The sequence below is a fragment of the Lemur catta genome, chromosome 20 (assembly GCF_020740605.2).
Source record: "Lemur catta isolate mLemCat1 chromosome 20, mLemCat1.pri, whole genome shotgun sequence".
NCBI lineage: Eukaryota > Metazoa > Chordata > Mammalia > Primates > Lemuridae > Lemur > Lemur catta.
Genome location: NC_059147.1, coordinates 13571986 through 13599776, shown reverse-complemented (window position 1 = coordinate 13599776; position 27791 = coordinate 13571986). Strand labels below are relative to the sequence as shown.

The following is a 27791-nucleotide window of genomic DNA, read 5'->3' as shown; positions in this document are numbered from 1 at the left end:
TGAATTCCTAGAAAGAATGACTTGCACATTCAAGTGAAATGACTGTATAACTTTACTGGTTACTAGGACTCAAGGATGAGTTTCGCTTAGTAATTATGAGCATGCCATTGAATCCCCTCCTGGCTCCGGTGGTCCTAGTTTGCCTGGCAGACGGCAGAAGAGTGTTCTCTGTGGTACCAGGGACAGCCCTCTTCTTCTATCGGTCAAGAAGCCCCTCTGTTTCTTTCTTCCCTGGCTTGCTTATGAGTAACCCCTAAATGACAGCACCAAAGTTGCACTGGACCCAAGCCCAGACATCCCGAAAAGCCCCAGATGTGAGGCCTGCAGCCAAGCAATGCAACTTCAGTGCTCTCATTTAGCTGAGATGAGCCGGGGCTTCTGCGGTCTCTGGGGGTCCTAAAGCTCCTGAGCTCAGAGGGAGAGACCAAAAGCAAATTTGATTCTGAGTTCAAATCAGTGTGTAGCATGGTCTTTGAAGTACAGGTAAATTCCCCTATAGGGGGCAAAGTACAGAATAAAAAGGATAAAACTAAAAATTAGGGAAAGTCTTTCAGAGTATTTGTCCAAATGGAGCCAGGCCTTATTCTGATTTAAAATCTTCCCGCTGCCCTTCAAAGGTGACACCCCTCATCTCTCTGTAAGGTTTGAACTCTGTCTGCTGCGGGTGAGGGGTTCTCATCCCTCTGTCCCTGCCTCACCTCATCTGGGCCTCAGCCCCAGCCTCACCCACTAGGTGACCTCAGGCCCTGCGGGAACCCTGTGTGGGATGCTGCCAGAACTCCACTTGGTCACTTTTTTTTTCTTTTGAGTCAGAGTCTCGCTCTGTTGCCCGGGCTAGTGTGCCATGGCGTCAGCCTAGCTCCCAGCAACCTCAAACTCCTGGGCTTAAGCGATCCTCCTGCCTGAGCCTCTCGGGTAGCTGGGACTACAGGCATGCGCCACCATGCCCGGCTAATTTTTCTATATATATTTTTAGCTGTCCATATAATTTCTTTCTATTTTTAGTAGAGACGGGGTCTCGCTCTTGCTCAGGCTGGTCTCGAACTCCTGAGCTCAAACAATCCTCCCGCCTCGGCCTCCCAGAGTGCTAGGATTACAGGCGTGAGCCACGGCGCCCTGCCTGGTCACTTTTAAGATTTCAAGAAAACAGGAGTTTGGAAAGTTTTACTGATGAGCTCTCCAAATATAATAGAATAGAATGAGGAATGAAACGCAGAACTCTCTGTGCTGGGTTTGGAGAGGGCTAAAGAAACCAAAACCTAACTGAGACCATCACCTTGAGGTAGGAAAGGCTGTTAGCACCCACATCACAACGCGCTTAACTCTTAAAATGCAGGATTCACCTTACATGTGTTGTTGGTGACTCAGAATCCCAGTGGGAAACTGCACTCTATTAAACATTTAACCTCTATCTAGACTTGGACAGCAAAGAACCAGCTTGGATGTCCTGAACTAATCTGAACAAATCTGAGACAGCGACTTTATCCACGGAGGAACAGACAAAGCCTGGGCTAATGCAGTAGATACCAGAGGGACTTTATCGGGTACTTGAATAACTGCTAAAGCAAAGAGATGCCAAAGGGAGAACGTTCGTAATCTGTTCACGAAGGAATATTTAGTCAATATTTTGTTGGCCAATTATTTGCTCAAAAAGGATACCACAAATCTGCAGTAAATTTGGGCCCTACCTTTGTTCAGACTGGTCCTCCCCTTAATTCTAAATTATTAATATATTAATACCAAAATCTACAGAATTTACATTTCTTATCTGAACAAAAGACTTTTTCTTTAAAAAAAAAAATTCCATTGCAACTTAGACATGTGTTTTCAAACTGCCTCAAGCTCTCAGAAGGTAAGTCCCTTGGGATGGGCCCTCCCTCGGTAGGTGGGCACTCTCCTCCAAACACACACTTCGGACTGATGACACACTGAGCTTAATTATTCTGCTGCTTTAAAAGGGTGGCTTGAAAAACCATTGACTAGATGGGCAGGCTGCCAGAACCCGAAGGTCCTCAGACAGTACCGGGTCCAACACCCCACTGTCCAGAAACAGTGGGAAATCGGGCCTCCTCTTTAGGACAGAATCCAGATGGTTTCTTTTTTCAGGGGAGAAGGGGAAAAACCTTAAAAATTGCTTCTAGATTGTAAGTGTCCAACCTCAGTAGGCAAATACACCTTCTAATGACTGTTGAATTACAGCCATTCTAACATTTCTGGTGTTTCTTAAAAACAAAAAAACCTAGGCTAACAGACAAGACATTATGAAGACCAATTATGGGAAGCATGTTTACAAATACAGTCATATAGCCGGGCACGGTGGCTCACGCCTGTAATCCTAGCACTCTGGGAGGCTGAGGCAGGAGGACTGCTTGAGCCCAGGAGTTGGAGGTTGCTGTGAGCTAGGCTGACGCCATGGCATTCTAGCCCCTGGCAACAGCGTGAGACTCTGTCTCAAAAAAAAAAAAAAAAAGTGTTACAAATACAGTCATATATTCTGTCCCCTTCATCATTTAGAGGATGGAAAGTCCAAAGTTCAAGTACAACCTACCTTAGGCAAATTCAAACTATGCAATTACAAAGCAGCTTAATGATTACTCATATCACAGAATGGTTTGTCAGAGCATCTGTCTACAAAGTAACATCACTGGTATTTAAAATACAACTCAGGCCGGGCACAGTGGCTCACGCCTATAATCCTAGCCCTCTGGGAGGCTGAGGCGGGTGGATCGCTCAAGGTCAGGAGTTCGAGACCAGCCTGAGCGAGACCCCATCTCTACTAAAAAAATAGAAATAAATTATCTGGACAACTAACAATATATATATAGAAAAAATTAGCCGGGCATGGTGGCACATGCCTGTAGTCCCAGCTACTCGGGAGGCTGAGGCAGGAGGATCGCTTAAGCCCAGGAGTTTGAGGTTGCTGTGAGCTAGGCTGACACCACGGCACTCACTCTAGCCCGGGCAAACAAAGTGAGACTCTGTCTCAAAAAAAAAAAAAAAAAAAATACAACACATTCACAAACGTTGTTTAATTTGGATACAACTTCAGGAATATGCACTGGGGTAAAGTAAGAGGCAGAGGGAGGAGAGAAGGGAGAAAGGAACAGCCCCGTTCCATAAATGTCTGGGCTTGAGGGTTTCAAATATGAGCTGCAAGGTGAGACCAGAGGCAGCATGTGGGGTAATGATAATCACTGTGACTTTTTTTCCCAAAAAACTAATTCTTCTTACCCTGCTTCCCAGGCTGGATTTTGTAGAGCTTTGGCTAAAACTTCCAGACATAGAGATTGGAGTGAGGCTGCAATACGAGGACATGACACCCTGGACACACAGGAGATGATGGACAGTGTGTATCCATGGAAACAATAGGAGGATGTGGCACCCTGGATACACAGGATACATGATACCGTGGACGTGTGGACACAAAGATATTCACTTGGACACAGGCTGGAATTTTTTAGTAAAGTGATGCTTCAGATCTTTGTTGCAGAAGAAAATGAGGCAGCAGACAGACATCTGCCTGGTTCAGAAGATCAGGAAGCAACTGGGCCTAAACCAGCCCCGTGTGCTTAGCTTAAGGCAGTGGGGTGGGCGGAAGCAGCCCCTGCCAGACAGCTCTGGGCTGGCACGGGGGCAGCACAGAGTGAGTCCCCACGTATTCCCCACCTTTCCTGCGGCTTCCACTTGGAGTGGAGGTAAGGCCGGCAGAGGCTGGGCGGGCGTGGCCAGCTTGCCTTCTGTGAATGGTTAAGCAGCAGAATCGCATGAATATGGTGTTTCAGAGAAAAAGTCAAAACCCATCCAATGACCTTCAATTTCCTCTGCTTCCAGTAAAAAAAAAAAAAAAAAAAAAAAACGATGAGAGAGAAAGTGGGGGAGGAAAGAAGACAAGAGAAGAGGAAAGAGAAAGTGAGGGGACCAGGGAGAACAGAGAGAGAGAATGGGGGAGGTAGTAGGAGAGAGAGGAGAACACGAGAAAGGATGAATGAATTTCAGAATTTCAAGCAGGGCTCGTTCCCAGGGAATTCTATTATGCCGACTCAGAGGACCCTGTGGGTGGCGATGGGAATGACTCTGCTCACTGTGAGGGACGGCAAGAGAGCTCTTGGGCTTGGGAACACTTTGGTGTCCAGTGTTTGGGGCCTGTTTTCCTGGTTGGCCTCTGTGAGAACGTGCTTTTGGGTGTTCACAGGAGGTCTCGGCTCCTTGGCTTTGAATTTGACTTTGCCGTTTTGCACTCCCTGTTTCTGCAAAAGCTGCAACGTGGCGAGATAGCGCACGTTGCTGGGGTTGGGAGGGAACGCCGGGTTTTTCTCAGGCAAGAGGGAATAGGGCAGGCAGCACTGGTGGGGACTGGCCGGCAGGCGTGTCCGCTGGGCCACTGGGGAAGGGAAGGGCAGCGTGCCTTTGCCCTTAAGGTGCTTGGCCAGCTCAACAGGTCTCTTTGCACCTTTTCGGTCAACTGTTTTCAATCTATATGCACAAGCCACACACTCATCCTTTTCCACACCCTCTCCTGACTGCACCTTCTCTTCTAACTGCAAGAAAAAGTTCTTACTCTTCTTACCCAGAACATCCAAGCCACTGGGGAGTGAAGGTTTCAAAGGGGGCAGAACTAAGAGGGCCTTGGTGGTCAGGGCACATGAGATGGAGAGTCCTCTGTCAGCGCCGCCCCCGGGACTCCTGGGGGCCTTGCCCCTAATGGCCTCAGGGACGGCCCAGTCTCGTGTGCACAAAATAAACTCCTTGATTTGCACACTTTTTCTCTCTCCAGAAATGTAGGTGGGAAAGCAGATTTTACTAATCTCCCTAGAAGCAGTGCTGGAGCCCTGGAGGGACCCCTGGGTCAGGGAGAGGCTGTTCCGATCCTTCCCCAGGCCGGCCTCTGTGTCAGCCCCTGCCTCTAATGTCCCAGCCTCTGTAGGAGGCCTGGCCTCGAGGCTCCCTTGGGAGAGATTCACACAGACTAAGCAGCCACTGCTGGCACTTTCTCCTACCCTCGCCTTTTTTAGTTTCTTCCTTGGCCAGATGCAGGCAGTTGGAGAAGTCCTTCCCCAGCCTTGGACCTGCAAATAAAGAACATGTTACTTTCTAGCCAAGGTGCCCAAACTCTAGTTGCCCCAATTTTGGCCATATCCCCATTTTGGCAGTCTTATGTGAACTAATATTTTTCTTAAAATTGACTCACTTAAAAATTTAAAAACCTTTTATTTATTTTTAATAATAAAAATATTATTAATAAATAATAAAAATAAAAACATTGGTCTTGCTCTGTCACCTGGGCTAGAGTACAGTAACTCGAGCATAGCTCATTGCAACCTCCACCTCCTGGGCTTAAGCGATCCTCCTGTCTCAGCCTTCTGAGTAGCTGGGACTACAGGTGCATGCCACCATACCCGGCTAATTTTTTAAATTTTTTGTGGAGACACAGTCTCCCTATGTTTCCCAGGCTGGTCTTGAACTCCTGGCCTCAAGCGATCCTCCCGCCTTGGCCTCCAAAAGTGCTAGAATTACAGGCGTGAGCCACTGCGCCCAGACAAAAGAAAACTTTTAATACCTATTTTAGCCTCATACTAAGTAATAATATTTGTAATAGTATTTGTTAATCCTAAATACTAGCAATAGTATTTGTTAATATTAAAATACTAAGCAATAGTATTTGTAAATTATCCCTCTGATGTGTTAACTATATTTCTTTTCAGATGTACATTCAAATCAGAAGTATAAAATAAAATCAAAGCTGTTTATATTTGTCCCACCTACAAGGATTTCCTGTACCACCAGTCTCTGTTTGCCATGGGGAAGTCCTGGGGAAGACTGTTGCTTTTAGGTGCCGGAGGGAAAGCAATGAGCAGAGGCAGGTCCTGGGGTGCAGAGGAGTCCTGCATGCCCAAGGCATACCTGCCCCCTCCATGCCCAGAGTCCCCTGGCTGACCTTGCCATAGGTCACCATTAAAACAGGGTTGCCAGATAAAAATACAGGACCATATTTGTGATACATTTATACTAAATAAGTTAGGTATTATTTATCTGAAATTCAAATTTACTGGGTGTCCTATATTTTCATTTGCTTAATATGGCAATCTTGTTTAATCACTGGAAAGACCAAATTTCCTTATAACTTTAAATTTAGGATTTATTATTAATTCTAAGAATAGTTTAAGAAGAAGCCCACAGAGTTCTGAGTAGAACCACCAGGGCAGAAACCCCAGTTCTCACAGGGAGTTCAGCACAGCCATTAAGGAGCTCAGGTTCTGCAATTCGGAAGACCCAGACTCTAGTTCTGCCTTGGCCACTTCTGGCTGGGTGATCGTGGGCATGTTACTTCATCTTTTGGGTGACTCGGTGTCCTTATCCAAAAAGTCAGGCACCTGCCTTAGATGGCTATGGAGAGGCTGAATAAATTAATGTACGCAAAGCATTTAGTACTGTGCTGTCCACATACAAAGTGGCCAGAAATACCTAATAACAGGTGCTGCTATTATCATCAATAACATTTGACCTGTGTTCTAAGAATTTCTATATTTCATTGATGCTACGCATTTTGGTAATATTAACTATTTTTTGAAAAACAAAAAAGTTTTGCATCAAAACGTTGATGTGCAAGAGACCTAACTCAAGAAGGTACTCACTGCTTCTTCCCATCCAGTCCCGATGCTGAACTCAGTGGCTTTTTCATCCTGTTCAAGTGTAATGTCACTGATATTGAGAAGACAACAAACATGATTCTTTTCACTTCTTTCATCTGGACAAGTACAGGTGAGCTCAGTTTCTTCTGTGCTTTGAATTTCATTATTTTTACCATTTTCTATATCAGTCTCATTTTTCTGACAGAGATCCATTACTGTGACGGTTGCTTAAAGTTTTTAACATCTTCTTGCAGTCTGAAAATGCAGATTAAACTTAGTTTCTAATATGAATTTTTTAAAAAAGCAATTCAATAACTCAGGTGAAATACTTTAAAGACATCCAGGAATAGACTAAGAATAAATATTATGAAACCATCCATTGCAACCACTGGCATTATAAAAGATAAGGCTTTCCAACATTCCGTCAGGCTTGGAAAAAAAAAAAAAGGTAAGGCTAATTTTAACTAAAGACTAATGGATTGGCCGGGCGTGGTGGCTCATGCCTGTAATCCTAGCACTCTGGGAGGCCGGAGGATCGCTCAAGGTCAGGAGTTCGAGACCAGCCTGAGCAAGAGCAGGGGAGACCTGTCTCTACTAAAGATAGAAAGAAATTAGCTGGACAACTAAAAATATATATACAAAAAATTAGCCGGGCATAGTGTCACATGCTTATAGTCCCAGATACTTCAGAGGCTAAGGCAGGAGGGTTGCTTAAGCCCAGGAGTTTGAGGTTGCTGTGAGCTAAGCTGACGCCACGGCAACAGAGTGAGAATCTGTCTCCAAAAAAAAAAAAAAAACAAAAAGACTAATGGATTAAATTAAAGTCTGACATTAGGAGTGAAGAAAAACCAACAGGAAGACACTAGCACAGCCTCTATCTCTTGTGATGGGGTACACAGCATAGTAAGGAATGCAGGTTCGAGCCTCCCTACCTCTGACTCCAAAAATGTCCAAATGATATTGTGCTACCCCTGAGAGAACTGTAGTGAATATGTACGATTTATGCACCTCCACCCTCCTTGCCTTCCTCCTTTTCCCCTTCCCAGCAACCCTTGATTTGGCTTGGGCATCCACAATCTTCTTGGGAACCTGGTGGGGCATGTAGTCTAGGCCATGTTGATCAGTTCCTTGCCTTTCCCACACCTCTACCTCTCTGCTCCATTACCCAGAATAAACACTGGTTCTCAAAAAAAAAAAAAAAATCAAAACAACAAGTGTTGGCAAGGATACGGAGAAACCAGAACCCTCATTCGTTGCTGGTGGGAATGAAAACTGGTTTTTGGAAATGTCTGGCAAATGATTAGGTAGCTAATCAAAAAATGAAACAGAATTACCATAAAACACAGAAATTCTTGCTCCTAGGAATATACCTAAGAGAACCAAAACAGGCATTCAAACAAAAACTTGTACATAAATGTTCATAGCAGTATTGTTCATAATAGCCAAAAAGTAGAAAAAAAACCCAACTGTTTATGGGTAGACAAACAGATAAACAAAATGTGGCATATCCATGCAAAGGAATATTGTTCAGCCTTAACGCTATTAAACAGTTCCATGTGCTCTTCTCTCTTCTAGGATACCCATTTCCAGCTCCTTCAACTATTCCTCATGCACCATGGGAATATATGAAATCTGAGGGGACACCAGATAGTATATATAGAGAGAGGGACAGCAGAGGCCAAAAGATATGATACTGGGTAAACCTGTATTTTGCAGTAGAAATTGAACCCAGTGAGGGTACCAGAAGAGGCTCTAGTCCCATTCTATTACAAAGTAGCAATATAAACCCAGGTAACAATAATAATTTAATAAAAACACACACTGTAATGTATCTCTTACTATGTGTCAGGTGTGGTTTTATACACTTTACCTATTTCTTATAAACACTACATTTTTATAATGAAGAACAGGAATTGTTTTAAAAAAAAAAATGTGTGCTCTCTTTGATTCTAACTGATGCTATCTGCTTCTCTAAATATGGCTTGCTAGCTTGGCGCTTAGCTTAAGTGAAGCCATGACAGGCTTCACTAAAGTTAAGAAAAACAAGGCCCCGGGGAGATAACCGCAAGTTACTTTCCTGATAAAGGGCTGGAGGGTCCCGGGGCCCTCCGATCAACTAACCAGATAAGAAGGGCAAGGCATGATCAGCGCATGAACAGCTTGTGCATGGCGTATGTTCCCAGTATCACTTGTAACCAACCAATCAGGAGCCAGTCCCGCGGCTTGGAAACCAACCAATCAGAAGCCAGTCCCGCGAATTAGAAACCAACCAATCAGGAGCCAAGACGATCAGCCACTTTTGAAGGAGCAAATGAACTAAGGGAGGAAGGGGGGATGGTATGCCCAGTGCATGTAACCTGCTGAAAAGTATAAAAGCTTAGTTCTTACCCTAGGGCGGGGACCTAGTTCGTGGAGAGGCCACTGCGTTGGTGCTCTGGGACTTGGGCCCTAGCTCGAGCTAGCCAATAAACTCCTTTGCCTTTTGCAGCCTCGGTGACTGCCTCTCTGTTCCTGGGGCCGAGAGGAACCGGCTCTAACAATAAGTGCTTTACTCATGTAATGGGGGTTCATGAGAGCTCTATTGGTGCCTCCTAACCCAAACTAAGAATCATCCCTGAGTCAGTAAACACAGAAATATTAGTCAAAATGTCAGATGACTACATACCAGATCACTAGATGCCCCTTCAGAACTCTGGTGTTCTTCAAGCAGGATAAGGATGCTCCACTATTAAAGGAGAATATTGGTGGTCTTTTCCTAATTAAAAAGAAATTCAGTTAGTGGATAGAACAGTCTTAATTTTAAGCTTTCCTCCTATAAATGCACCTTTTTTTTTTTTTTTTTTTTGAGACAGAGTCTCACTTTGTTGCCCAGGCCATCAGCCTAGCTCACAGCAACCTCAAACTCCTGGGCCTAAGCAATCCTCCTGCCTCAGCCTCCCAAGTAGCTGGGACTACAGGCATGTGCCACCATGCCCAGCTAATTTTTTCTATATATATTTTTAGTTGTCCAGATAATTTTTATTTCTATTTTTAGTAGAGACGGGGTCTCGCTCAGGCTGGTCTCAAACTCCTGACCTCAAGTGATCCACCCGCCTCGGCCTCCCAGAGGGCTAGGATTACAGGAGTGAGCCACTGCGCTCAGCCTATAAATGCACCTTTATTACCAATTCTTATCTTCTAGCTCATGTTAGCAGATGACAAATAGAAATGTACAAGAAGCAAAGATCAACTAAGAGAGTGGATGGCTGTGTGATTCTTGCAAATTGTGTGCGGTTTTACTTTTATGTTGGAATGCACAAATCTGCATTCATGTAATATTTTCTGATAGTAAAATTGTAGGGACCATCCCTGGGCAAGAATTGGCTTGAGCCCAGAGTCAGTGAAGCTGGACATGCTTCTTGGGTCCAAAGGTCAATAGGTCCAGAATGCTCCTTGAGGCCAGAAGTCAATAGGTCCTGACACGGCCTATTGACTACTGAATGCTTCCTGGAGCTAGAGGTCAACGGCCTATTGAACAGACAAACTGTTCCCTATGGAAAATAGCCAAGGGCCTTAGGTCCTGCACACAAGCCAAGGTATGTCTCATTGTCCTGCACACGGTAATGAGGTCCAAAGGTTAAGATGCAAATGTCTACCTTCCTTTAGCAATTTCCATAAGAAATGGAACATGTCACCTCAGGGCTCTAAAGACAGTCACGTACCAGAAAGTAGCTGCTGGATAAAAGGAGCATAAAAATAAAGCGACTGGTGCTTTTCGGCACTGCAGTCTTGTACTGTCTTTGTGTGTCTGTATGTTTCTTTCTGTGTTCATCCCCCGTTCTGTAATCGGGCCGCTACAAAAATTGTGCCTAATTTACAGATTTGAAGTCAATCAGGAGCTCATGCTATCCATTTCTTGGCTTCCACTGAGCTTTACAACCTGATTCAGCTTGAGAACCATGGGTTTAAAGCATACATCAAAGTCCATACTAATGTTTTCCACCACATCAAGAAAATACAAAGATCACAGTGAAAATGTTGCCATGGGAAATGCATTTGCAGAACCAACTATAAAAATGGATTTGAAGTACAAAGCAGGAAAGCTCACAGATGTAGGCCAGACGGTATTAAACTCGATTATACAAGCTACTGAAGTAACTGGAACCAAAATGTACAAAGACATTGTTGACTGAGCTCTAAGTCCCCAAAGTACATGGATAAACAAGAATAAACCCAAAGAAAATTGATCAAAGAACTTAAGATATTTGGGAATGAAATAAAGGAAGTGAATGAGGGTCTAAGAAATACAGCCTATGGAAATTCACTATGATCCAGAAAATATCCTTTCTAGTAGCATTTAAAGACAGAAACACAACAGAAATGATTAGCCAAAGAACTGTAAGGTGGTTTAGTTTACCAGTAACATACGCTGTTATGATTTGCTTCAAAATAATCCTGCTAGGTAGGGTGTGAGGTTTTGATTAGGGAGGGAATAATGAAACAGAAGTGCCATGAGTTCTGTCTGTTGTACATGGACATGAGGACATGTAATTGCAGATTAACTGTACTATTAGAGATTAATTGTACTATTGTCTCTACTTTTATGTGTGTGAAATTTTCCATAATAAATTTTTAAGCCATTATGTTATCAGAGGGGTTCAAGGAATGAAATGTGGAATAATGGCAGAAGCCAGGGTACCATGAAGTTTGACCTTGAGCAAACCGAAATAAATATATTAAAAGATGGATAACATAGTTTGTTTAAGTTGGAGTAAAGATCTTGAATAAGGACTTACTGGAAAAAAACCAGGTGTATAAGAAAGGCATAACAAACCAGCTATCAGTGTTCATGAAGGTCATTTAGAGGAACTCCATAAATAATTGTCCAATTATTTGTAAGTTGGTACACAAGGCCTCCTGATGGAATTTAGTGAACTGCCAAGAAACACAGAAAAAGGGCTGGGCACAGAGGCTCACACCTATAATCCTTGCACTCTGGGAGGCCAAGGCAGGAGAATGCTTTGAGCTCAGGAGTTTGAAACCGGCCTGAGCAAGAGCAAGACCCCATCTCTAACAAAAATATAAAAATTAGCCAGGCATGGCGGCAGGGGCCTGTAGTCCCAGCTACTCTGGAGGCTGAGGCAGGAGGATCCCTTGAGGCCAGGAGTTTGAGGTTGCAGTGAGCTATGATGATGCCACTGTACCCAGGGTGACAGAGCAAGATTCTGTCTCAAAAAAAAAAAAAAAAAAAAGCTATAACCCAATCTTGATTAATACTGAGCTTGAGGTCAACTACAACCTCTAGACATTTTTCCCACATGAATGGCTAAAAATCTCTGTCTTCTTCAGTCTATATCCTCCATGCTGTTGATTTTCCTTTTTTCTTCTCTTTCTTTTAGCTAGATGTAGACCTACAAACATATAAGATCCTTGTAAAATCTCCCCTTCTTGGTTTTGGACTATCATCTAACCTGCTTAAATAATTCAGAATCTGACTCTGACATCCTACAGTTTGGCCATTCCTTCCTGCTTTAAGACTCCACTAATTCCATGAGCATACCTTCTGTATCTTCATCTATATCACTGACAAAGACATTGAAGAGGACAGGGTAAGCCCAGGCGCGGTGGCTCACGCCTGTAATCCTAGCACTCTGGGAGGACGAGGTGGGTGGATCATTTGAGCTCAGGAATTCGAGACCAGCCTGAGCAAGAGCGAGACCCCATCTCTACTAAAAATAGAAAGAAATTATATGGACAGCTAAAAAAAAAATATATATATATATATATATATATATACACACACATATATAAATTAGCCAGGCATGGTGGTGCATGCCTGTAGTCCCAGCTACTCGGGAGGCTGAGGCAGAAGGATTGCTTGAGCCCAGGAGTTTGACGTTGCTGTGAGCTAGGCTGACACCATGGCACTCTAGCCCGGGCAACAAAGTGAGACTCTGTCTCAAAAAAAATGAGGACAGGGTAAAGGACAATGTCCTGTGGATATCCCTTCCACTGGGACACTTACTAATTATTCAACAAGCTGCAAATTAACCTCACTATACAATTATTTGGTCTACACTTCTAATTCTCATCTAAAGGTGTCCAGATCCATCAATTTAGGTAATCCTAATTTAACAAAACAAGGAACCTATGAAGAGTTGTGGAAATTTATATTTATATTGATGTCTCAATTTCTTTACATGTATTCTCTATATCAAGTAGAAAAGAACAGGTTTCAAATTGTCAATTCCAAGCAGTGTGGCTACCTAGAGTGGTATGTGGAGAAGCATGTTAAGACCTGACCACAGCAGGAAAAAGTTCTATGCTGATTAATGGTGTCTGCCAGGAAATAAGTAAGAGTAGTGGCACAAGTAACACATTTTTGCTACTGTCTATACAGTCAGGTCACAAACGCCTTACCCTAGATTCCTACACCTGGTCAACACATTCCCAATCTACTAATGGTGGGAGGAATGTTGATGGTCCAGAAGAGGCCAAAGCCCAGTCAAAAGCAGGCTGTTTATGTCAAAAGCAGGTTGTAATTCCTGAAAACCCCTTATCACCTTGCCCCAACTTCTCATTGGCTCTATGCTGTACCCACATCCTCATCTTCCTAGAAGCTACAGGTTTAAAGGAATCTTCAATATATTGTTAAAATTTCAGCCAGGGGCGTATTCTCTTGGTGGAAAAAAAAAAAAGAACTTCAGCCAGGGAAAAATAAGTTTCTGGCAACCTCGATTGGAGATGGAATCAATGTTCCTGTAGGTCCTTCACAATATGTGTTGAATGAAGAAATAAATGAACAGAAACACTGATAGCCATGGTGGAAATTAAGTTTCTTAATACAGAGCTAATCGTCACTCATATGAACCAGTTAGATAGGTTTTGAAGATCAGCCCGGGCATGCTGATCACTGGTAACGTAGTTTCTACACGAAAATGCAGCTGGCAAGTCCTATTTAACTGACAGTTTTGGAACACACCGGACAAGGAGTTGAACCTTTGCATCAAAGTTAAGCACATGCACCACCAACTTGCACAATTTTTTCACATTTCCAAGAGTATAAATCTTATCTTCCCATGTTAAATTGTTCGTGTCTTGCTTATGACATGCCTAGAGGGCACAGCACCTCTGATTAAGTGTTCATAGAAAGATCCCTAGGAGCACGGTTTCTAAACCATCCCTGCTCCAGTCTCAGTCTTCAACTCTTCCCCCATTTCAACTCACACTAATTAATTCACTAAGTGCCTAGTACTGGGATTAAAATAAAAAGCAACACCCGTCTTCTCAGCTCTCATACAGCTTACAGTCTCCAGGAAAGTGTAAGTCATCAAACACCTACACTCCACCTGCAGCGCCTAAAGCACACCTGGCTGCTCCTCCTCCTCTAACAGGCCCGCCCCTTCCCTGCAGGCCCAACCCGTTTCCCCATCAGGCTCCTCCTCTGCTTTCGTGGTCCCATTTCTTCCTCATACAGCTAGCTGTTTTTCCTCCAGCAGCTCCTACCGTGCAACAAAGCCCTTCTTCCAACAGCTATCCCATTCGGGACAACGTCCCCGCTTGTCCCACCAATCTCCTCCCCTTCCTCCATTGGCCACGCCCCACAGCCAAGAGCCCCCGCCCCCAACGGCTCCTCCCGCCGCCCCGCCCACCTTGGTGCCGCCCCAAGTCCTCACTACCGCGTCCCCTTTGCTTCCCCAAGTCAGAGGGTCGCTTCCTTCCGAACGGCGCAGAGGGTCGCTCTCTCGCCCGTGCAGTGGCCGAGGGCCTTGCCCCGGGTGCGGGGAAGCGGCCTGTCACACCCGGATGAGGGGCTGGGCGAGGTGGAAGGCCCCGTGCCAGCTAGTCCCGGCCAGCGGGCTAGCGCTACGAGCAGACGGCGGCCTGCCGGCCGTTGCCTGGGTTACGGCCGCGCTGGGGGCGGGCCCGCGGGCTTCGCAGCGGAAGTGACGTGCACCGCCCCGCGCCACAAAGCCGAGCGCGGGAGGCGGGTGTTGCCGACTTTGAAGGCGGGGCGAGCTGGCGGCGGACAGCGGAGCGCGCGCTTCCTCGCAGCTCCTGGAGACTGAGGGCTCGTTAGAGAGGTACACTTAGCCGTGACGGCAGTCCCGGGACCGGGACGCGAACTGCGGCTGCTAAGGCAGCCGTCGCAACCTCGTACCGCCGGCGTCTGCGCGCGCTAGTTCCGTGGGGGACTCTCCTGTGCCTTCTAGGCTGCACAGCAGATGCCAGACGGCCTAAAATGCCCCCAGATTTTGCCAGCTACTCCTAGGGGCAGAGTCGCCCCCGCCCGCCCGCCTTGAGAACTGCCCTGCTAGTTTCCCACTAGCGCAAACTCAAAGGCCGGAAACTTCGTGGCAGCGTCCGTCACCTGACTGGGACAGTACTAGGTTGAATGTAACGTCCTATGAGTTGACAATTTGGTTTGGTTCTCCTTTAATTCTGTTGAATACAGAGAGTTTGAAACTACCCGATTAACAGAAGGATTTGGCTTTGTTACTCAGGTCATAAAGCTACTTTCTCGGTTTCCGGGGAGTAGCTTAACTGAAGTTCACTAAATGAATATTAAACAAGTTGACTAAAGCACATTCTCCTAAGTACGTGTGGAAGTTGAAAGATCTGGAAACCAATTTCCCTTCGCGCTAATTGTGTCTGCATAACCCCAGTGTGAAATCTGCTGAAGACCACTTTTGATATTTAGCAGGTAAAAGCCCGATAGCATGATTGAGTAGAAACGTTAAGGGACAAGTGTTTGGGTAGTCAAGCTTATAAAACGCCAACACAGAGATTGAATCAGAGTACCAGAAACTAGTGGAATAAGATCCCAAATAGCAAAAGGGATGTTTCAAGAACAGAGAAAGATGGAGACAGGGAATATATGGAACTGTACTGTACTTTCTGCTCAATTTTGCTGCGAACCTAAAGCTGCTCTTAAAAAAAAAAAATCTATTTAAAGAAAAAATAACAGGAAGGACTGACAAGGGTAGGAGGTCAGTAGTAAAGGCCCTTTGCAGGGAAGACAGAAGAATTTAATCAGTGTAAAGCGGGCCCTCTCTGAGGATGGAAAGTGTGTGATTCAGTCTGAAAGAATACAGTAAAAAGGGCATACTTATAGTTAGCATAATTTTCAAAAGTTAAGGTGGGCTGTACTCTTCCTTGTAGCTTCAGAAAAACCGTAGAAATGCGGAAAAATTCAGAAATTCTGATTTGCTGAGGAATTGATCTGAAACACTAGCCTCATTTTCACACTAGCATGCCTATGCAGAGCCCTCTAGTGGTCTTTATTAAGAACCTAAAATCATCAACTGTGAAACACTTCAAACTACCTGGAAGGTGACATAAGAAAAAAAGAGTAACCTATTCCATTTCTGAAGGTTTAGTTATTAGCATCCTTCAAAAATTTTATTAAGCCATTAAGGCCAAAACCATTCAAAAGGAATATGAGGTCGAAGAAATCAAATGCTATTGATTCAGTCAATTTGGAGGGCCATTCAAAGCCTTTTTGGCAGCACTGTGACAGAAATGGCAGTGAACTTGGCTCTGTATTCTAAAATGAAAGAGCAAGTTGCCATATGTTCTGCTCAGAGTGGTTGTTACAGAGCAATTGTGTCTTTGGGAAGGGAAAGTAAACTGCCCACCTTTTCTAAAGACTATAATCACTGATGTACTTTCACTCTGGAATGGCCATTTCTGCTTCCCACCTTTAGAACGTTCATTTCCCCCCAACCCACCCCTGCCAAGATTACCATTTATGTACTTAAAATAATTTTTTTTAAAGAAATGAGGTTTTGCTATGTTGCCCAAGGCTGGATTCAAACTCCTGGGCTTAAGCAAAACTCCCACTTCAGACTCCTGAGTAGCTGGGATCACAGGCAAGCACCACCATGCCTGGCCCATTTAAGTATTTTTATAGTAACACTTGCTAAGGGACTGATAAGAGGAGACCAGGAAGTGTAAAAATCCTTACCATGTTCCCAACTATTTAGCAAATTTCTTATCTTCTTCCCATCACCTTATCTGTGAAGTGGTTGTAGTAGTGGGTATGACCTGCCTAACTCTGGCTGTTGTGAAAATTAAAGATGGTATTATATGAGAGCACCTTCAAAACAAAAGGTTAAATCTTTAAATATATTTCAGCAGAGTCCTGGAAAGAATGGTTTCTTCTGCTGAGGAACAGTAAAGATTTGAATGTTATTTATCTACTTTAAGTTCTCATATTTGCTGTTTAGTCACCACCAGAAGGTGGTAGTATCTGAATACTTCTCTTTTTCATATAGGAAAATGCTCCTCTTGTTTTATGTTGTATGTATATATTTGCATGTATGCATATATAACCCCACCCCCCAAAATATCAGCCTATTACAGTTGGCTAAATTAGAGTCTGCTATATTAGTTACATGAAGATACCTTTTGGCACTGTAAATATGCTTAAGCATATTCAAAGAATATTCACCAAGTCAGTATCTGAGCTTATTATATAAAGCCTCACTGTGTCCACTTCTCCCATTACTTAAGTAGCAGTCTGACTGTGGTTTAACTTCGTAAGAATACTGTGTGCTATGCTGATCAAAACTTTCACCTTTCTTTGTTTTTTCTCTTTTCTCTTCTAACCTAGCATGACAGGAAAACAAAGTCAGTGATATATTTTTGATTATGTTATCGCTTAAATTTCCTTTTAAAAAACAATTTTCCATAAGCTAAGTTAGCATTTTTACAAATACTAGCATAGTCACTAAATGAAATATTAACATCAAACAACATGATTAATAAAGAAGGTGAATATTTTATTGTTTTGCTGCAAGGCTGTTGCTCACTGTATAAAAATAGCACCAGCAAATGCAGTATATTGCAAAATTAAGATAATAACGTTCTTCATTTGATACTGTACAACCAAGAAAGCTTCTTCACTCCTAGTTATTTCCAGTGGAAAGACCATTAAGTATTTCAACCCCAATCCTGGTATGGATATAAGCAAGTTACAGTATTATATAAGGCTTAAGATAACAATGTTATCCTTGAATTACATAATTTTTATAACTAGTTTTTTACCACAGATAATTTGATGAATTCTGAATACTAGCCTCTAGTCTATAAAAATCATAGGGTATTACGAAAAAGATGCATATTTTGTTTATCTACAATCATTAGAAAGTTAAGGAGTATTTTCTTTCATTAGCAGTGTTGAGAATAGTTGCTATTTTAAGTCGTCTATCCATCACTAATTTAAGACAACTATGCTGGGTTAAGTTATTTCACACTAGTTTATTTAGGGGTTCCATTTTCACTCCTCAATAGATTTTATGTATTTCTCATATGCTTCTTCACTCATTAGTTCATCTAGTTCTGAAGGGTTACTCAGTGTCATCTTGATCAGCCAACCTGCAACCAAAAAATAATCTTATATTCCAAATTAACTTTTTAAAAAGTCATATTCATCCAAAATGTAAAGTAAATTTCTACATGCCTCAAAATTAATCTAGTATTCTTTACATAAATCATATATAGTATTTGTTCATGAAACCTTTAAATTTTAGCCTTCAGAATTAAATTAATATATATCGAAGCAGAATAGAATTATAGCCATAATGGATTGAGAACTCTTGGCTTATAATAAGCATCAACAATTGACATTTAAATCTTTAAGTAATTCAAATATACAAGGCAGTCGTATATTCCTTAACAAAAGGAACACCAACACACATTGAGATTAAGGGCATTAGAAATCAGGAGTAGAAGAGTTAGAAGGGCTAGGTGATAGGCCAGGGAGAACTACAACCTAATCCTAACTTTGCCATTTACTGGCCATGTGACACAGATAAATCCTTTGGAGCCTCTATTCATCTATAAAATGGAGAATACTGCTGTTAGCTTACTCACTACATTATTATTACATAAAAATGAAAATGTGAGAAAACAAAAAATTAATGCAATATATTTTATTTTATCACCACCTACATCAAACAATATGTGTGGATGGTTTACGTTTGAAGAGGTAAATACTTTGCAGGTGTTTACACCATAACAACCAAGGAATCTGCAACTGACACTAAAAACAAGCATCAATTGCAAAATAAGGCAGGCAATGTTTTTATTGTCAGAGATCTTAAATATAACCCTATGTATTCAGATAATCTTTTTTTTTTCCTTTTTAAAGCAGAACATCTGTATTTAATACTAAGAAGTAGAAAAAGATGAAGTCACAATCAACTAAACTTGCTTTAAACTCTAGATTAAATGTTAACCATAGCAGTAATCCCTTGAAAAATATCTGGCAACAACTTACCATCTTCATAACAAGATTTGTTAACAAGTCCAGGGTTTTCTGCCAGAGCTTCATTAATTTCAGTTACTTCTCCTGATAAAGGAGAATAGAGTTCACTAGCAGCTTTCACACTTTCCAGAGCACCAAATTCATCTAAATGGAAAAAATTAAAGAAAATATTAAATGTTAAAAGTCAATGACTTGGCCGGGCGCAGTGGCTCACGCCTGTAATCCTAGCACTCTGGGAGGCCGAGGCAGGCGGATTGTTTGAGCTCAGGAGTTCGAGACCAGCCTGAGCAAGAGGGAGACCCCGTCTCTACTAAAAATAGAAAGAAATTATATGGACAACTAAAAATATATATAGAAAAAATTAGCGGGGCATGGTGGTGCATGCCTGTAGTCCCAGCTACTCGGGAGGCTGAGGCAGGAGGATTGCTTGAGCCCAGGAGTTTGAGGTTGCTGTGAGCTAGGCTGATGCCACAGCACTGTAGCCCGGGCAACAGAGCAAGACTCTGTCTCAAAAAATAAAAAAATAAAATAAAAAGATTATCAATCACATCAAGGGTCTTAAGAAATCAATCTAGGAAGACCTACAAAAAGAGATATGATGTTTATTATATAATGGCCAAACAGGATATTCAGAGCTAGGAAGCTGAAAAAGTTCAAGACATACAATGTGGAAAAAACTAAGCAGAAAAAGATAGGGCCAATACTATCAAAGACATTTAGAAAACAGATACTTAAATTCTGTAAGACTATCTTATACATGTCAAGGACCTCATGAATAATATTCCTGATACTACCAGCTAACATTTGTCCAGCACCGCTCTTATGCTGGGCCTTCTACTCATTTAAGCCTTACAGCTACTCTCTAAGTATCCTAATTTATAGATAATACCTAAATTAAGTAATTTCCCCCAAAGTCATACAACTGACAAGATGTGGGGTCAGGATTTAAGACCAGGTTGATTCCTGAGCCCATGTTGTTTCTGGATACTATCTACTGCCCCCCCCCCCAAAAAAAGGCTGATTTTACTTTTTAAAACTTAATAGACCTCAGCTGTATGTGCAGGAGCTGTTAAGAGCCATTTTCCTTTACTTCCTACCTTCCATTACAAAGTTTGAAAAAACTCTTCAGTCTCCTTCCACCATCCCTAATAGCTAGAGATGGCAGTACAGCCCAGACCTGGCTAACGGAATGTAAGGAAATATCTGCCAAGAGACTGATGGTTGACATGTTCTTTCTCAATAGAGAAACAAGAGAGCTTGCCCCTCCCTTTCTACTTTCGGATATTATCATTTCAGAATGTGATTATTGTGGATTTTGCCACCATCTTGTGACCTCTGACACACTGAGGCAGAAAAAATACAAAAAGAAATTGTGTCCTTGATAACCCTCTATCTTTCTACCTATCTTTGGACTGCCTGTATAAGACAGTAACAAACCCCCGTTGTTAAACTACTTTTATTTGAATATACTGTTACATGAGTCAAAAGCACTCTAATTGATCCTGGGTGCAAATAAGTTATTCAAGGTAAAGGTCAGGTAAAGAAAATTCATGGCATAAATCATGGCATTCTAAGATGAGAAAAACACTCACCTTGTTTGTTTAATTTTGTCCCAACTTCAGGCAGACTACAGTAAACAACATCTCCCAAAGCTTCCTAAATAAAACAAGACAAAACAAAACCAAAAATCTTTAAGATACCAAATTTAAACTCCCCAGTAAATGGGAACAAGCCAAACACTGAATCCCCTATAATTAAGATAGCACTACATATTTTATACTTGAAGGGCCACAGCTGTTTTCCTTACACCCCTTTAAAAAGGTAAAAACTATGCTTAACTAAGAAGCTGCAAGAAACAGGCTGCCAGCCACACTTGGCCCATAGGCCATAGTGACCCCTGTCACAAACTACATTCCCCAAACAAGATAACTGGATCTTCTGAGCACAAACACACTTTGTGCTTTTCCACCTCTGCAGTTCTACTTACACAATTACCCCTCCTGCATTTGCTGAAATCCTACTCATTCTACAAATCATAGTCCCCATGCCTTGTAGTCCCTGAAGACCTTGACTTCAGAAAGAAGTCTGTCAGGTGAGTGAATTAGGGCTCTTTGTACTACTCAGGTGACATCTACTGTGGAAAGTTTGTATGTCATTTCCATGCAGCTGATTCCCCTCATAGATAAACTCCAGGAGGTAAGCACGACATCTTATACAATATTTCACAGACTACCCTGCCCTGTACTGCACCTCAGAGTAGGTACACAGATATGCCAATGAACAGGCAATTGTCAGAGATTCTCAATACCCAAGAACCCAACATTTCTGAAGAATTGTGTGCACAGTCACACACACAACATAATGATGTTTTGGTCAATGACAGACTGCAAATACAACAGTGGTCCCATAAGATTATATTACAGGTTGAATATCCTTTATTCAAAATGACTGGGATGAGAAGTGTTTCAGATTTTGGAATATTTGTACTATACTCAATCGGCTGAGTTGAGTATAGTACAATGCAAAAATCTGAAAATTTCCTTTGAGCATCATGTCAGTGTGCAAAAAGCTTTACATTTTAGAGCACTTCAGATTTTTAGATTACAGGTGCTCAACCTGTACCATATTTTTACTGTTCCTTTTCTATGTTTAGATGTGTTTAAATACACACTTACCATTGTATCATAACTGCCTACAGTATTTAGTAACATGTTATACAGGTGTGTAGCCTAGGAGCAATAGGCTATACTATGTAGGCTAGGTGTGTAGTAGGTTATCCCATCTAGGTTTGTTTAAGTACACTCTGTGATGTTCGCACAAGGATGAAATCACCTAATTAATGATGTATTTCTCAGAACATATCCCTGTCATTGACACATGGCTGTATTGCCATCAGTTAACATCCCCTTTTGCCCTTCTGCCTCACCCAATACATACATCCAGTTGAAAATCACTGACCCATGCTATTCATATCTGGCTTCTCATTTTCTTTTAAACAACATCTCAGTATGGACTCAGTGGAGATAGGGGAATTAATAGAGAAAAGATAGGCTGAATAAAAGGTTTCCCCTGGTGAAATCTGGCCTATTTACATCTTCCTTCATGTCCCTCTGGTCCAGTACGTATGTATCAGTGTACCCACAAAATGCTGGTGACAGTCCAGCCCTTTGGCTTGCTCTTTTCTTCCTTCTTTAACTGCCTGGTATAAAACAACCACATTTCTTTCTTGAATAAGCTATGTTTCCTACTTTAAGTACTAACCTTTCAACATCTCTTAAAATACCACATAATGCCCTAACTAAATTATGTTTTACCTCTCATTTATTTTCCTTTGAGTGTCTTTAAGGGGCCCAAAGTACAGACTAAACAGATTCAAAGGTAGATTAAACAATTTTTAAAAGGTATAGACAATCCAAATTATTTGAGAGCACTCACAAATATTTTAAGACAATCCAATACCTGCGCAAAATTGCTGATTCCCACTGTTCCAACACCATTTTCTGTTGTTACCCATTCATGTTTCTCTGTAAATTTACGAACTAAAACAGAAGACAGGTATTTCAGAAAAGCAGTGACATCACATCTTAAAAAGCACTTTTCATTATCATTGCTGACTTTCCCAGTATTTGTGTTTGACTAGTTCACACTGCCTATCAATAGTACACTGCCCAGGAAAGCACAAAGATCATGTGTAAAGATGGCACATCTTCTAAACAGTGGCATTTAAGCAAAATTGCCTCGATTTGAATACGTTGGGCATTTTTTGGAAATTATTTGCTTTAACATTACTTAGCCTAAATCACAAAAAATTTGGAGCACATTTCAAATGCACAGTTAACTATTATTGGTCTGGACTGGGCACACTGGCTCACACCTGTAATCTCAGCACTCTGGGAAGCCGAGGTGGGAGGACTGCTTGAGGTCAGGAGTTTGAGACCAGCCTGAACAAGAGCGAGATCCCGTCTCTACTAAAAAATAGAAAAAAATCAGCCGAGCATCATGGAGCGCACCTGTAGTTCCTGCTACTCAAGAGGCTGAGGCAGGAGGATCACTTGAGCCCAGGAGTTTGAAGTTGCTGTGAGCTAGGCTGACACCATGGTACTCTAGACTGTAGCCCAGGTGACAGAGCAAGACTCTTTGTCAAAAAAAAAAAAACAACAAAAAACAGGCACTGAAGTTAGGGCCTGGGATCAAAACCTAACTTTAATTAAAAAAAAAAAAAAAAGAATTAACAAAAATTATCAGTCTGTCCTGTGACAACAGATTTGGGGTAAAAGGGTTTTGGGAGGCAGCATAAAGACTGCTCATATAAGAAACTATTTGACCAAAATAACAATAATAATAATGATATGACTCTTTAAGTAGAGTTGACCTAAGAGGGCTTCACTGAAGCTTGGTTGTAAAGGGAAATTTCACAGGAATGAAACTGACCTCCTAGAGTAATTATAATTTGACTAAGTTCTTAAAATTCTACTTTAATCAAATTTAAGCCTGCCCTTGAATAAAGTGTCTACTGTCGTTTAACAAGAAAACTAAGATCAGAACTCAACAGGCACCTCAGAGCTAAGCCACTAATTGGTGCAAAGTCACGCTCTGTTCAACATTTGCCGGACAGGTCAGCCTCTGACTCTATGAACTTCTCTTTAAAGATATGGTCAAACTATTCAGGAATTCCTGGAATAAAGACTGCCAATGTTCAAGAGATATAAAAAAAAGTTATTTAGGATTTAAAGTTAAAAGTACTTGCTTTAATGAATTTTTTTTCAAAAAAGCATATGCTATATTCTTATATGTATTAATATTTCACATTCTGAAGCCAAGTATTTTTCCAAAAACAATGCAACAGAAGTTAATAGGAAAATGGTTCATTAATTCAAATACTATTTTAAAGTAAGCCTTGCTGATTCATTCTTACCCTTTACCCAAAAGATAGTTGTTATTTAAAGCAGCATTAAGTTGCTTTGATTACAGCTCTGACATGCAGCAGAATGTAAGTGTATAAATTATTATTTATGTCTTTTTCCCCTTTCTAAATTCTATACCCTTCAGTGGAAGAAGTTACAACATCTGTCACAAAGAAACTTACTTTGTTTCATTCCACTAATAACTGAATGCCTCAAGTCAATCTGGTGTTTAGGTAAGAAAGGTTGCTTTGTATATAAGGTTGGTTTTTTTTTTTTTGGATACAGGATCTCCCTGTCACCTCAGCTATAGTGCAGTGGCATCATCATCACAGCTCACTGCAACCTCAAACTCCTGGGCTCAGGAGATCCTCCCACCTGAACCTCCCGGAGTGCTAGGATTACAGGCGTGAGCCACCATGCCAGGCCCATAACGTTCTGACTGAAACATTCTCCCTACCACCTATTCTAACTACTTCAGGTCTCAATTTAGAAGCCTTTTCCTGCCCAAAGACGTGTCTAACCAAGTCTGGGTTTTTGGGCCATTCATCATGCTCTCACAGCACCTTGCACCACTCCCTCCCCATCACACCCACCCCAAACACTCTTGGTACTTTACATGCTATATGGTATAGACCATTTGTCAGTTTCCCCCAGGAAGAAGATTGTGAGTGCAGAGCCAAAAAGAGCAGGGTTTATCTCGTTTTCATTTGTATTCCCAGTTCTAAACACAGTGCTTCGCACATAGTAAGCATTCAAAAGTTGGAGTGAAATAATTTTTTAAAGTTTAAGAAAAGTAGATTCTGAGCAAAATAGATGGTATAGTTATTTGGCTACAAGACTCAATTCTTCTCATTCTCTTGCAATGCTAGAACTGTCTAATCACATTACCACTTATGAGCAGTTTAAAGCTAATATACTTTTTGAAAGTAAGGGCTAGACAATTATAAATATTACGACCTCTCTGAGACTACTGTCCTGATTTTGCCCTTGCCACCTTGCCTAACTGTAAAGATAATCTTAGAAGTAAGGTTGCTCTGACACTCACTTTAGCAACTGAGCAACCACAAGTTTACAGAAGCCAGCACCATTACTAAGCTCAGGGCACCTAGGTCCACTTGACTTCCAAGTCCCCAAATCTTTTTTTACTAGGCACGCTATTTAGGTTAAAGACAATGAATTGTACAATTGCCCTTTAACCCTGGCCAAACGGGAAAAAGTGGACAGGAGATTAGGTAAATAATTCTTAACTAGACCTTGAAAAACATGATTTTGGGCCCTAGAAAATTAGTTGTGAGGGATTCATGAAAATTTTGCATTTTCCTCCTTTCAAGGTCACCAGTCAGATAAAATATATTTTATATTAATATCGGTCAGTTTTTTCTTGGTACACACTAATATTTGATAACCAGTAACATTTATCAAGTGCTTATTATGTACCAGGCTGTATGTACACCAGTTACATTATTTCATTTCATCCTCCCCAAAACTCTGTGAGGTAGGTATTATAGCCACTTTTCTGATAAGGAAAACAGATTCTGAGAAGTTAAGAGACTCTAAGATCACATAGCTCATAAGAGGAAGAACCAGAATTGGAAGTGGGGTTTGTATGCTATTACAAACCTAGTTGCTTAACCAGATCATGGGCATTGATATTTTGGTCAATATTTAACTAGATATCTAGAGAATGCTAACAGCTAGAGACAGTGCAACACCCAGTAAAAATAAAACAAAAACCACAGATTTGGAATTAAATTCTTATCTGGGAAATGCTTTTATCCTTGTATTCAAATTGGTTATGTACTGATACTGATATGTATCACAAACAGAGCTGAGTGAATATTAGCAAGAGAGAAGTAAATCTTTATCCATCAAACTTTGCAATAAATTAACAATTCCAGTTCAAACAGGTTTCTAAAACAACGAATTTAATGAGACAGCAGCCATCACAGATCTATGCCCGCTGAGAAGCCTGAGTTCTTACAAGGCGCAGTTTGTGTTAAGGATTTGCTCATAAAGAAAGAAAACTGTTTTTCTGCTGCGCTAATTGTGCTAAAGTAGCACAAATGGACAAGACATTTATGGGCAGGTCTCCCAGTTATTTCAAGTCCATTTAAGTTAGGCCTCACTTCGGCTCCAACAGACATGAATGACTCAATATAAACTTTAGGAGAACTTCTGTAGAGTCCAGACGACTTTAATTTGTTTTTATGAAAATGGCTGAGTCTTCAACGTTATGCTAGTTTTAACTAGTAAAAATCTAGATCCAGTGCTTTAATTTTAATAAGTGCTTCTGCTTTAATTTTACTTCGGTGTTCTCAGTAGCGGTCCATTTAGCAAACTAAAGACCTCCCCATTTAGGGTCCCCCGATGCACACAAACGCAAGATGACCTAAGGTCACTGAGAAGCTTGCCCGGGCCGGCCTGGCTACTGCCGCGCGAGCGGCCGACTTCCCTGCGGGGACCAGCCCGCACGCCACCGCCAGGGTCCTGCAGGCCTCCCCCTCCCACTCCACGTACAAAGACCGCTCGCGTCTCCGCACGCCTGTTCCAGAGGGGGAAGCGGCCACACATCTAGGGATCCCGACAAGAAACAGAAGCGTGGGGCAGGACTCGTGCTCGCTCCGCGCGGATGGCAGAGGAGTGGGAACTCGAGCCTTTTCCATGTCCAGCCCTGCCCCGGCAGAGCCGGCTCAGGCGCGAGGGAGGAGCCCGGCTCGCCCACGTGCCTGCTGCGCTCACCTGAGAGCAGAGCGGGTCCAGTGCGCAGCGTGCGGACGGCGCCCGCCCCCAGCCGCCAGGGCCGCGGCGGGCAGCGCGCGGTGGGCGCCGAGGCCGAGCGCAGGCTGCAGGCCACAGCCCGCACGCTCCGCGCCGCTCGCAGCGCCATGTTCGCAGGGTACCGAGGGTCGCCGCGCAGCGCCTCGGCCACTCGGACCACAGGGGTAGTGCGCGTCCCGGGCGGGGGGCGGGGCCCGGGCGGGGGTGGGGGGGCCTGGCAGAGCCTAATTGGGCAACGCTCGGGAGGGCGGGGACTCCCGGGCCTGGCGCGATGGCGGATAGGGCGACGCGAGAGAGGGGCGTGGACCTGTGGACGAGCCTGAAGCCCGGATGAGGCAGCACTGAGGGGCGGGGACTAGCGCGGAGGGCCGCAGGGAGAAGGGGACGGGGCCTTGCTGCAGGCGTCGGCTCTGGGCGAAAGTGCGGGGTCAGCAGCGCCGGGGTCCATCCGGCCCGCGGGCTGTGCCGAGGGCTGCGTCATCACCGTCGCCGGGAGGACGGCTCCAGGCAGGGATGGATGCAGCCCGACAACAGAGAATCGAGGTCACCCAGGGCTGAACTCACAGCCAAGTCCAGCCCAGAATCATTACGCCCGCAGATGGTCGTTGGGCGTTGCCAAAGTCGCGCAGACCCACATGCAGTTCTTCTGACTTTTGGAAATACTGTAAACAGCCCAGGAGCCCACGTTATTACTTTACAGAAGGGGACAGACAGAATCAAGAAGCTTATAGAGAGGAAAGGGCTTATCCAAGGGTCAGGAGTGACTTCTTGGTGGATGCTAGACCAGAGCCAGTCTCTAATGCAGCACTGTTCAAAAGGCAGAGTTGAGACCCGGCGTGGACACTTCCTTGCTTAATCAGCCAGCCCCATGACCAAAGCCTTCCGAGAAAAGTCAAAGTCATCATCCTGCTCCAAGTAGTCAGAAGAAAAAATAGGTTCTGGGAAGACCTCACCTTCAACACAGATTTTTTTTTCTTTTTTTTTTTGAGACAGAGTCTCGCTTTGTTGCCCGGGCTAGACTGAGTGCCTTGGCATCAGCCTAGCTCACAGCAACCTCAAACTCCTGGGCTCAAGCGATCCTCCTGCCTCAGCCTCCCGAGTAGCTGGGACTACAGGCATGCGTCACCATGCCCGGCTAATTTTTTCTATGTATATTTTTAGTTGTACAGATAATTTCTTTCTATTTTTACTAGAGACGGGGTCTCCCTCTTGCTCAGGCTGGTCTCGAAT

General features: G+C 42.9%; 2 protein-coding genes across 2 annotated transcripts; both read right to left on the bottom strand.

The window, feature by feature from the left end:
- Window positions 1-3903: 3903 nt before the first annotated feature.
- C20H16orf46 (chromosome 20 C16orf46 homolog) lies at window positions 3904-14496 on the bottom strand. Its single transcript, XM_045533289.1, has 4 exons — window positions 14261-14496; window positions 9295-9384; window positions 6633-6884; window positions 3904-5066 (listed from the first exon to the last, which is right to left on the bottom strand). The coding sequence occupies exons 3-4, from the start codon at window positions 6840-6842 to the stop codon at window positions 4041-4043; spliced, it is 1236 nt and encodes a 411-aa protein (XP_045389245.1). The 5' UTR covers window positions 6843-6884; window positions 9295-9384; window positions 14261-14496; the 3' UTR covers window positions 3904-4040.
- A 2875-nt stretch (window positions 14497-17371) lies between these two features.
- GCSH (glycine cleavage system protein H) lies at window positions 17372-26710 on the bottom strand. Its single transcript, XM_045533285.1, has 5 exons — window positions 26523-26710; window positions 22339-22418; window positions 20472-20535; window positions 18892-19023; window positions 17372-17987 (listed from the first exon to the last, which is right to left on the bottom strand). Exons 1-5 carry the CDS (start codon window positions 26668-26670, stop codon window positions 17890-17892), a joined length of 522 nt encoding a protein of 173 aa, XP_045389241.1. The 5' UTR covers window positions 26671-26710; the 3' UTR covers window positions 17372-17889.
- Window positions 26711-27791: the final 1081 nt, after the last annotated feature.

What these genes read in the sequence shown, in the direction of transcription:
- C20H16orf46 (XM_045533289.1), bottom strand. Translation starts at nt 6,842, where the DNA reads ATGGATCTCTGTCAGAAAAATGAGACTGATATAGAAAATGGTAAAAAT. An exon ending in GGACTGGATGGGAAGAAGCA is followed by an intron (nt 5,067 to 6,632) that starts GTGAGTACCTTC and finishes CTTTATTTGCAG; the next exon opens with GTCCAAGGCTGGGGAAGGAC.
- GCSH (XM_045533285.1), bottom strand. Translation starts at nt 26,670, where the DNA reads ATGGCGCTGCGAGCGGCGCGGAGCGTGCGGGCTGTGGCCTGCAGCCTG. An exon ending in GACAAAATTAAACAAACAAG is followed by an intron (nt 19,024 to 20,471) that starts GTGAGTGTTTTT and finishes TTTTCCATTTAG; the next exon opens with ATGAATTTGGTGCTCTGGAA. An exon ending in CAAATCTTGTTATGAAGATG is followed by an intron (nt 17,988 to 18,891) that starts GTAAGTTGTTGC and finishes TTTTGGTTGCAG; the next exon opens with GTTGGCTGATCAAGATGACA.